The sequence below is a fragment of the Hyperolius riggenbachi genome, chromosome 6 (genome assembly GCF_040937935.1).
Source record: "Hyperolius riggenbachi isolate aHypRig1 chromosome 6, aHypRig1.pri, whole genome shotgun sequence".
In the NCBI taxonomy this organism is placed as follows: domain Eukaryota; kingdom Metazoa; phylum Chordata; class Amphibia; order Anura; family Hyperoliidae; genus Hyperolius; species Hyperolius riggenbachi.
Window position 1 is genome coordinate 78613663 of NC_090651.1, and position 11794 is coordinate 78625456.

The 11794-nt window shown below is 43.2% G+C and overlaps 1 protein-coding gene across 16 annotated transcripts in view; it reads left to right on the forward strand.

Moving 5' to 3' along the window:
* MAST2 (microtubule associated serine/threonine kinase 2) overlaps nt 1-8509 on the forward strand; it is a 292830-nt gene extending 284321 nt beyond the window's left edge. For all 16 annotated transcript variants that reach the window (XM_068239556.1, XM_068239565.1, XM_068239557.1 and 13 more), the window contains 2 exons: nt 1176-1366; nt 2349-8509. In XM_068239556.1, coding sequence (XP_068095657.1) covers nt 1176-1366; nt 2349-4084 — 1927 coding nt within the window. In that variant the 3' untranslated portion in view covers nt 4085-8509. The remainder of the gene's footprint in view (nt 1-1175; nt 1367-2348) is intronic.
* The last annotated feature ends 3285 nt before the right edge of the window (nt 8510-11794 follow it).

Sequence of the window (11794 nt, forward strand, 5' to 3'; positions counted from 1 at the left end):
CCTGCAGGGCTCGCAAGGTCCCCCTGCTCAAGAAGGCACATGTGCAGGCCTGTCTGAAGTTTGCCAATGAACACCTGAATGATTCTGTGAGTGACTGGGAGAAGGTGCTGTGGTCTGATGAGACCAAAATAGAGCTCTTTGGCATTAACTCAACTCGCTGTGTTTGGAGGAAGAAAAATGCTGCCTATGACCCCCAAAACACCGTCAAGCATGGGGGTGAAAACATTTTGCTTTGGGTGTGTTTTTCTGCTAAGGACACAGGACAACTTAATCGCATTAACGGGAAAATGGACAGAGCCATGTATCGTGAAATCCTGAATGACAACCTCCTTCCCTCTGCCAGGAAACTGAAAATGGGTCGTGGATAAGTGTTCCAGCACGACAATGACCCAAAACCTACAGCAAAGGCAACAAAGGAGTGGCTCAAGAAGAAGCACATTAAGGTCATGGAGTGGCCTAGTCAGTCTCCGGACCTTAATCCAATAGAAAACCTATGGAGGGAGCTCAAGCTCAGAGTTGCACAGAGACAGCCTCGAAACCTTAGGGATTTAGAGATGATCTGCAAAGAGGAGTGGACCAACATTCCTCCTAAAATGTGTGCAAACTTAGTCATCAATTACAAGAAACGTTTGACCTCTGTGCTTGCAAACAAGGGTTTTTCCACTAAGTATTAAGTCTTTTATTGTTAGAGGGTTCAAAAACTTATTTCACTCAATGAAATGCAAATCAGTTGCTATCTTTTATTTAAGGTTATTTTTTCGATTTTCCTTTTGATGTGCTATCTGCCACTGTTAAAATAAACCTACCATTGAAATTATACTGTTCTGAGACTTTTCATTTCTTTGTCATTGGACAAAACTTACAAAATCAGTGAGGGGTCAAATAATTATTTCCTCCACTGTATGTGCATTCCCTTTGTTTAAAGGTTCTCCCAGTTTAAATTTCCTGGTGTGTGCATAAATTGTATGCTGTATGAGTGGACCAATCCTAAGGAGGGAACCTTGACGTATCATAACCTGCCTCTTGGGTTGTAGAAGGACAATACAAATCCAGTCTCTAAAAAATATTATTTTCCAGAAGTTTTGTGAGATCACTCAAACATTTGATATCTGTTCTGAAACTTGCAATAATTGTCTACATCAGCAACATTTTTATTGCCTATTTTTCTGTTTCAGCAATAAGAAAAAGAGCTCCCTGTTTCGGAAGATCACAAAACAAGCATCCCTTCTGCACACCAGCCGCAGCCTATCATCTCTGAACCGCTCTCTGTCATCTGGAGAGAGCTTACCGGGGTCTCCCACACATGTGTTGTCTCCTCGCTCCCCTACTCAGAGCTACCGTTCCACACCAGAGTCCACTCACTCAGGTAAGGATCACAGACTTTGTGTCAGTTTTCCACTATATGAAATCAGATGTGAGCTGCATTTTCATGTTTTTTTCAAGGTGTACTACCAATACTTGATATATGCTTATTTTGAATTTGGTCTATAGATATTAACAGGGGTTATTCCATTTTCTAAGAGAAGCCTAAATCAATAGTACATTTTGCTAAATACAGAAAACTAAATTGCCTTCAGCATTCAGTAAGAATGCTTTCTTCTTGTCAACTTTCACTAAAATCTGTTAGCTATTGGTTACAAAACTGTTCGATACTGTATCCTTCTTTATGTTAATACTTGCCTTTTGCATTTAAAGAGAACCCGAGGTGGCTTTGAAGAATATTATCTGCATACAGAGGCTGGATCTGCCTATACAGCCCAGCCTCTGTTGCTATCCCGAACCCCCCTAAGGTCCCCCTGCACTCTGCAATCCCTTATAAATCACAGCCACACTGCTGACAAACAGCTTGTCAGAGCTGGCTGTGTTTATCTCTATAGTGTCAGTCTGCTGCTCTCGCCGCCTCCTGCAGAACTCCGGTCCCCGCCTGCATCCCTTCCCTCCCTGCTGATTGGAGGGAAGGGACGGGGGCAGGGACCGGAGCTATGCAGGAGGCGGGGGAGCAGCTGAGACTGACACTACAGATGTAAACAGCCTCACAGCATGGCTGTGATTTATGAGGGATTGCAGAGTGCAGGGGGACCTTAGTGGGGTTTGGGATAGCAACAGAGGCTGGGCTGTATAGGCAGATCCAGCCTCTGTATGCAGATAACATTCTTTAAACACACCTCGGGTTCTCTTTAAGTGTACCATATGGTGAAGTTTCAAATGGGGGCCAAAGTTTGCCTGCAGTATCGATTTACTTGCATTAAAGAAAATGTTCTTTTATGTCAAACATAACATTGTTTTGAAATAGTCTCATAGTTAGACCCTACAGCCATTCTGATAAGCTTTTCTCTTTTCTTATTCAGTTGGTGGAAACTCCTCCCAGAGCAGTTCCCCAAGCTCCAGTGTTCCCAACTCACCCGCCAGCTCAGGACACATCAGACCCAGCTCTCTCCATGGCTTGGCACCGAAGCTTCAACGTCAGTACCGATCACCACGGAGGAAATCTGCAGGGAATATACCACTATCTCCTCTGGCACATACACCATCACCCACATCCCAGTCCACATCACCCCAGCGTTCTCCCTCTCCGTTACCAGGGCACAGCTTGGGAAATTCCAACCTCTTACAGTCCTTCCCTGTAAAGTTGCATTCTTCTCCACCCCTTGTCCGCCAGATCTCTCGACCAAAGAGTGCTGAGCCTCCTCGTTCTCCACTGCTGAAAAGGGTCCAGTCTGCGGAGAAACTGTCGGGCTCCTTGTCTTCAGAGAAGAAGCTGGCTTCTTCTCGAAAACACAGTCTTGACATCTCTCACTCAGACTTGAAGAAGGAGATCATGCAGCGAGATCTGAGCTTGCAGTGCCTACCAGAGTCTCTGAGTGAAAGCACAGGAGGAAAAGTTGGCATGCCAGAGAAGGGAACATTGCACAAGCCTTCTTCAAGAAAGCTAGGGGCAATTCGCCAAGACAGGGTGGAGAGACGGGAGTCACTGCAAAAACAGGAGGCTATTCGGGAAGTGGATTCCTCAGAGGATGAGACTGATGAGGGGTCGGAAGATAGTCAAGATGGGAGAAAGCTATCATTCAGGGCGGACCAGGATTCAGGCTCCGGATTTAGTGATGAGAAGGATTCCATACAAACTCGACGAACGAGTCGGAGTGGCGATGACTGTCACCTCCCCCAAGTCCTCAGGACCAGAAGCGAACCAGAGCCACCCTGTACCCTTTCTGCTGATTCTGCCTTTTACAAGTTGTCTGCCTGTAAATCTAAAACACTCCCGGAAACTTATCTGGACTCCACTGCTCAACACGAAATTCTAAAATACAATGCGAGTTCATCACAGGAAGGACTGGATGTGTGCACTAAACCACTCCAAGAACTGAGCCAGCATGATAGTTCGCACAATGTGGAAACGCAGCCTGGAGTTGCCCTTCCGATAGATTCTCATGCCCTTGTAGTAGAAACAGAGGTGCCTCATTGTCCTCAGGCTGGTGTTTCTAATATCTTCCCAAAACAGTGCGCACTTTCTCCTCAAGCCACTCCCAAGATTGATGCAGTACATTGCCCAATCCCCACCATCCGGTGCCCAGCTATTGATGTGCAATATGTTCCTCCTGCCCGTGAAGAGGGGCAGAGAACGCCTGAGAATCAATGCACTTTACCCAGTTCTAATGAAACAGGGATGCTGCTCAGTGACAACACTGCCACAGGTTCTCCTAGCACCGCCACCATGGCCAAAAGTGTCCTGGGACCATTAAAACTCACAGTTCCTGGGACCAAGGAAACCCATCAAATGGGAACCCAGGAGAAAAAGAAGTCTGATATTTCAAGGTCTGAATCTGTGCAGGAGAACATGAAAATGGTTTGTGCTGAGGGGGCTTTTAGGACATGTTCATCTCTGAATGAGTGCACAGTGGCAGCTGTCAGCCTGCCGACAGACGTTCGAGCCACGAAGCACTCTGAGCACCCATCAACAGAACTCATTCTCCCCGCAGCAAGGTCACAGTCCCTCAGTGGACTGAGCCATACGCTGAAACGAGAGGATGAAAGTAAGAAAGAGGACAGTCCTGCCTCACAGACAGATGTCCCAAAGAAAACATAGCAGCATCCTGGGAGCCTGGATAAAAACTCTGTATATTTCTGTATAGTTCCCTCGTTTGTTTTTCTATGTGTCAGAAGAATTGCTTTCACGGATCATATTCCTATCCATTTCACTGTTGGACGTGGAACACAAATCTGCCCTCCAAAAGTACACATGAACTGTGTCATAATGACACAGGGTATTGTCCCATAGCCATTTCATTACTGGAATATGGAGAATATTTCTATATATTGCCTGAGGAGAACAGGGAGAATTTACAAATACAGGCACAGAGTAAGTCCGATGCAGCAAATCTCACTTAAGCTCATTTACCTTAGTGAAGTGGTTTTTGTCGCTAGTCTTGTTTAGGGAGACCCAGTAGGGAAAATCACAGCATACTCTACAGCATAAAGCATTGTGATTGGCCAAATAGTGGTGGGCATAGTTTGCTACAACCTATCTGAAATCTAGCAGTTCGAGAGCTTGCTGTCCATCCAATCATGTTAGCAGAATTGCCCTATGAGGTTTCCTGCTGGGTCTCGTAACTAGACTAGCGCCTTTTTAAAAAAAAAATATTGTTATTGGTGGCGCATGAGATGAGATATAAGAACTTGGATGAAAAGATATCTGGAAAGTCATTTTTTTATTAAATGCACTATGAATTCTAATTGGGCGGTGGTGACAAATTAAAGCAGTTGAAATTTAAGGCACCTTTTAAACTCTAGAATAGTGAAGACTAATTCATAAAGGGCTAATTATGTAATGAACTTCTGACTAAATACATGATTACGGTTCCAGCACCACCATCTACTCAGTAGAGCTGCAGCATCAGTAGTGCCTTTGAAAAGAGTATATTCACCTACAGCAAAGCACTGTGCTACCTGGTAATCCTGAACCTGTGAGCACAGTATGGAGAAGGTGGAGCTAGAGCAGTGATTACATATATTGCATATACATTGTATTAGACTTTTCCTCCACAAATGAATCCATTCTCACCTACCTTCCTAATGTTTCTGATCTTATAGTGGAATACTTTAGGGCATGTTAAAAGTTAATATAGTAGTATTAATGAATGCAACAAATTTCCAGTGTTTGTTGTCCCTTTACTAATGATCAGCTTTAAAAGTTTGCTAAAAACGGGCATTTTGAGTGTGTATACCGTATATACTTGAATGCAAGTCGACCTTGTGTGTAAGTCTACTCCAGTATTCAACCCTCTTAAAGAGAACCCGAGGTGGCTTGTAAGAATCCTATTAGCCCACAGAGGCTGGGTCTGCATATAATGTCCAGCCTCTGTTGCTATACTGTCCCCCCCCCCTCCCCCTGCGCTCTGCTGTCCCCCATAAATTAAACGCAGTGCTAGCGATATCGCCCAGCGGATCAGTCAGAAACAGTGTTATCAGTCTGCCGACAGACTGTACACACGCTCTACTGTCGCTTGTACACCCGCCCGCCCATCGGGAGGGTCTGATGGACCCGTCATTCCTTATAGTAGTGCGTGTGTACGCACCTTTAGAACACTCCATAGCTCCTGCATGCAGTACATTTCACAATTAAAGCTTCCAGTTAAAACCATTACCTGCAGTAATGGGCTATTGTAATGCAGCCTGTCCATTTAGTGTAGTCTCATTTCTTTGATTGAAACTTAAAATTCTATTTAGAACGTGTTACATCTGTTGTGTTGTTGTTAAGCAGTTTTTTCCAGACAAAGCTCATCCATTCTATTGTCTGCAAAGAGAACATGATTATCTCTAGAAATGAAGTTAGCCAAAGTTACTACACTATAGGTAATACTTTTAATTGCCAAAGGCCTATACTCAGGTTTGATTAAAGGCAGCTGAGGTGGCAAATGGTGACCGCCTCTACCGATAATAGAGCGTGTGTACAGCAGCCCCTGACCACCCCTTGGCCAGCGATCCACCAGAGGGATCAACTTGACCAAGAGTCGGCTGATGGCTTTGTTCCCGCCACATGCCCTGTCAGCCGCGTGATGTCATATCTGCGCTGCTATAAGTGGAGTAGGAAGATGTTTGATGCATTTTTCAAAGCTGATCATTTTTGAAGGAAATAGTTTCAAAGAGTGTAATAAACTCTTCCTATTCAGTGCCCGATTCAATCATTATTCATGGGGGGTTCCTTTAAGGTTACTGATTTAGTCTGCTGTAACAGAATCGTTTTGGGTTTTCTTTTCTCCAAGTTTTTTTAAAGCAACTTTTTTTGTGACCCCTGCTATCATCTTGTAACCTGGAGATGTATTGATGTTTCTGCTGTATTGTTACATAGATTTACATCCTCTGCTGTTGTGCAGAAAAGCATTCAGTTCCTGAGTGCTTCCACTGATAACAATACTGCATTATATGATGCTTCATTCATGACTCCCATTGCCTGGCTCCTCCCAGCAGCTGAGGGGCGGAGCAACAACACTACACAGAACGCTATACGAGCAAGCTCCTGCCCCTTTTTCTGATGTCACTTTTCTGGCAGGGAGGGGGAGGAGATCTAATTGGAGATCGCATTTCTGGCAGTTTACACACCAATTTTTTCTTTTTATTTATTTAATCTACTAGTATAGCAACTTCAATGAATTTGTGAGAAGCAGTCTATTAAGTTACAAGTTACATTCTGTGTGATTGGTATTTTTGCGTAGATGGCCTAGTATGGTGAATTGCTGTGCTTCTTCTGCTGACCACTAGAGAGAGTGGACATTTACTTTCACTCCTACCCTTCCTGTTCCTGCCTGAGGTCGCTCTGTGCTTTGCTTTGTAAATTCTTCCCAAATGCTTAGGGCTCTTTCACATTAGGGCAGACTTTGTGCGTTATCGCAAACGGAAGCCGTTTGTGTTAATTAAGGTAAGATGAAAGTCCACAGACTTTCATTTTACCTTTCACACTTGACGCTGCGTTTCGATGCGTTGCGGTTCCGACGCACCCGGGCGCAGTTTTTCCTCCAACGCACCCGCGAGCCGGCGTTTTCCGTCTGGTTTAATTACCAGCTACCGCCGCTGATTGCGTCGCACCGCAGATACCCGACGACACGCCGCAGGCAGACAACGCGTGCAGGAGAACGGCTCCTGTTCGCGTTGTCTGATGTGAAAGAGCCCTTAGAGGAAATGAAAATAATGTAGATATCCAACTGGGACGTTAAATTGATTTCAAATGTTCCTGAAACATCCACCATCCCTGAATGAAAGCTTTTTACGGAACAAGTAGTCCTACTGCCATTAAACTCTTTTGTAAGTGCAACTGCTCCCTCTTGTGGCTTTATGCTGTATTAGAAAATGCTCCCTCTTGTGTCCAGTTTTTAATATGTAATTTTAAGCTCTAAGGTACATTTTTTTTTTTGGCCATGTTTACAATTTTTAAAGCCTACGACAGTGAGCCCTTTAGCCGCAGTTCTGACTAGTTTAGTTGAATAGTAGGAAAGAGGAGGAAAATAGCAACTAGGTGGAATTCTCTGATTCAAAAAGTGTCTTTGTAGCTCACATGCAGTGAATTATTAGAGATGTCGGGGTACATGGGGGCTATGTGCAGTATGTGTCCTTTATGTTGGATATGATGACATTCTCTGTGGCACATGTTTTACTTATATCCTGCAATTCACAGAGAGGATTGGACACTGTTTATCACATCTCAGTATGGCTGCCAGGTAATGTTTACAGTAGGGAAAAGCAATAGACAGTGTGCAGTTCCATTTACCTTTTGTTACCTCTGATAGACATTGCTAACGTCTCAATGGACCATCACTGGGACAGCGCTATCCCCTATTTAGAGGTAGAAAGGAGAGTTGATGTCTGAAACGTGTGTAATACCATGAACTTGTTTTATTGGCTAGTCTGCAGTAGATAGAATAGAGATCACATCACTTTTATGATGCTTATCAACCCAATACAGTTAGGAAAAAACAAATATAGATTATCTTGCTTCTGATACAGGGGGAAGGAGTAGTTCCGCTACGTAATGGTGCATGCAAAACTATCTCTCTAGCCGGAACAGATGATGTTTCTGGACCAACCTTTGCCAATAAGAAGCTTCTGTTTACTGCAGCAGTGTATTTGTTTACTGCAACTGTGCGCTGTCTTCCCTGGTGTCCACTGTGAAGGTACTCTGTATACGAGCGTGTGGGATTTTTTTTTATTTTATATACATATATATTCTTCTATGAGTTGTTGACATGCTGTTTTGGACATAGCACTAGAGTGCAAAGAGTACTGAGGCTGAGTGAGAAGTCTGTGTGGATTTTTATTCTTACCGGATTTCATTGGAAACTAGTTGTTGTTTTTTTGTTTTAGTTTTTTGTATTTCTGCAAAATCTGAACAGAACAATCTTGTGCGAGATTCTGGCTTGAGGATGGGACTGTAGGTGTTGCTGGGATTCCTCATGTATGACTGCAAAGCAGTGTGGCAATGGTGGCTCCACTCACGTCAATAAACCAAATTTTTTGCTTCTGTCAGTCTGGGGGAGTCTTTATTTGTCTCTGTGGTAAATGTGTCCAATGTTTAATGTGTTGTCTGAGGCAAGCGGCAAATTGGAAAACAGAAGGAGATTATCTGGTCTGCTTAAAGTGAACCCAAGATGAATTATATGGAGGCTGCCATGTTTATTTCCTTTTAAGCAATACCACTTGCAGTGTTCTCCCCAGGCTCTTTTAGGCGGGTGCTCCACCCGGCTAGTTTTGGTGAGCACCCGGCCATCAGCGGCTCACCTTCTCCTCTGCTGTAAGCTAAGCAGAGCTGTGCAGAGAAGCACCGGCCCTGCATTCTCTCATCTCACCCGGCTACTTTTTCATGCCACCCAGCTGGAAAAAGTTTCTGGGGAGAACGCTGCAGTTGCCTGGCTGTCCTGCTGATCCTCTGCCACTAATACTTTCAGCCATAGACCCTGAACAAGCATGCAGATCAGGTGTTTCTGACAATATTAGCTGTATGCTTGTTTCTACTGTAATCCAGACACTACTGCAGCCAAATAGATCAGCAGGGCTGCCAAGCAACTGGTATTGTTTAAAAGGAAACAAATATGGCAGCCTCCATATAACTGTCACCTTGGGTTTAACCATAACCTCATATTCACTTTAAACCAAGGGGGAAAAATGCAGTACACCATTTCACATGCAAATCCATGTTTTTGCTTTGCCAGCAATTACAGTGACCTTGTATAAGATCCATGCTTATAAATCCACTGCTGTATCTTGCAACAGAAGTGTTAATAAAAGTACATGTACTGTTTTTTATGTTAAAATAAAACAAAATAAACTTTTCTTCTGTTTTATCCAGCTACTTGAAAATCCTGCAGCTCATTTTAGCTTGTTTATAATAACGTCTCTACAATCACTCCTCGGCCTCTGCTTTCAGATGACTGACTCATGCTGTCAGCTCTCCACCTAGGCAGCAGGGCCCATATGCAATTCATTTTTTCTCCTAGGAAATCATTTTTCAGCTTCTCTTTAAAGTCTGCAATTGAAAAAGTTCCAAAATTTAGTGAAAAAATGCTGTCAAAATTATTTTGAGTATTTTCTTGCATGCTGGGGATTTAAAAGGAATTTTATTGAGAAAATATTACCTTGGAGAAAACTCAGGTGAAAAGAGGAATTGCTTATGGGCCCATGAGTCAGAAGGGGAAGAGGTGAGTAACAATCATGTAGGAGTCAAAGTTCAGCTGTGTATTTAAACTGCAGAATTTTTATATTCCAAAATATGAAAAAATAAATATATATATTACATTTATACATATTACATTTAACACATATTTTAGGACAGTGGATTTGTATGCATGGATCTACTGAAAACGAACTACGAAAAACTAGTCCAACCCCAGTTAATTAGGAGTGTGAGAAAGGTCAATGCAGGAATGCAAATCAACTTTTAGGCTACTTGCACACCAAGACGTTGCGTTAGGTGCTACGTTAAGGTCGCATAACGTGTACCTAACGCAGGGCCTGGTGCTCTTCGATGTGGACATCAGAGTGAGCCGCGTTGTGCAGCTCACTCTGGCGTCCGTGATGCGTACTCTTGGACGCATGCAGCATCACGTGGTCCCGCCGGGCAATCGCCGCACAGAGCGGCCGCACTAGGACGTAAACGTGCAGTGAATATTAATTAGCCATGTGCCTGGCCGCTCTCCGCTCCTCCCCAACATGACTGAGCATGTGCAAACAGTCTAACGCGGCTTAAGCCGCTGTAACGCTATAGTATGCTGCACTTTCGGAAGAACGTGCAGCGTTACATGTAACGCAACGTGGGCAGTGTGAACAGCCCACTTGTGTTACATTGCTGTGCGTTGGGGGAGCGTTACAGGCTGCACTAACGTGCGCCTGTAACGTCCCTGTGTGTAAGCAGCCTGAAACAACATAATCCAAAAAGCATCTATTCATGATTCAGATAAATATTGCATTTTATCCATAAGCCCCCCCCCCCACCCCCTTATGATATTATTTCAGCCACTAGGGGGGAGCAGAGCACTACCAAGCTGCACTATGGTTGAAAGCTACATGATGGAATTATCTGTAGAACATTATCATGTGCAGACTGATGGCGGTATGTTTACGGTTTTCTAGAAGGGGATGCTACTTTAGATTAACTCTTTATACATAGGCTGTTTAGAGACACTTGGTGTTCATGCCAGGGAAATGAAAGGTTTATTTTAAATGCAAATAGAAAATTGCCTGGCTGTCCTGTTGATACTTTGCCTCTATACAGTATCTTATAGTCTTATGCTGGGTACACACTGAGATTTTATGGTCGACTTACTGTCAGATCGATTATTTCCAACAGGTCTGTTTTGTTTTCTGTTCGATTTCCTGAGCATTTTCCGATCGATTTCTGTTAACATTAATAGGAAATCGATCAGAAAATGCTCGGAAAGCAAATCGGACATGTTGGAAATAATCGATCTGACAGTAAATCAACAATAAAATCTCATAGTGTGTACCCAGCAATAGACCCTGAACAAGCATGCAGATTAGATGTTTGACTTAAGTTTCACTACATTTGCTGTATGCTTGTTTCAGTTGTGGATATCCCTTTCAGGTCAGTTGTTCTTTAAGGTGCCCACTAAGGATACAATCTTGATTGTAAACTCTTCCTACTTATACCTGTATGTAATACAGTATGAGGCAATACCTAATTATCTATCCAAAGTATATTCACACAGTTTACCCTTCTACTATGTACATTTCATAAGTTTGTACAATCACGATTGCATAATTGATCACCTTTATCTAGGTACACACGATATGTTTTTGCGTTCGATAGATGCGTTAGATAATTTCCGTCATCTCCGATATTACTTTCGATCGTTTTACTGCTTGATTTTTCATAGAAGTGAGTGGAAATTAATAAGAAAAGATAAGAGAAAAAAAATCGGAAATAGATCGAACGGAAAATCGATTGAAAAAACGCATCGTGTGTACCCAGCATTACTGACCAACATCTTCAGTTTTAATGAGGTGTGCTAAATATCAGACATTTTTTATTTACAGGTAACCGTTTTAACATCCAACAAACAGTCTACTTAATTGATTATTAACAAATATGTTAATTATTTAGGTTCTTTGGCCAGAAGTGGGGTAAAATCTATTAAATTAAGCCAGTGGTGAGCTAGAATACCTTCGTAGCAGTGTCCTGGCACAGCTTGTTGTCCTGGGACTCTACCCTTTTCTCTGAAGTGCGCAGGTGCGTAAACAAGCACTTGCTTTTTATGTGCTTGTGCGATTTGGAACTTGCGCCTGCACAGTC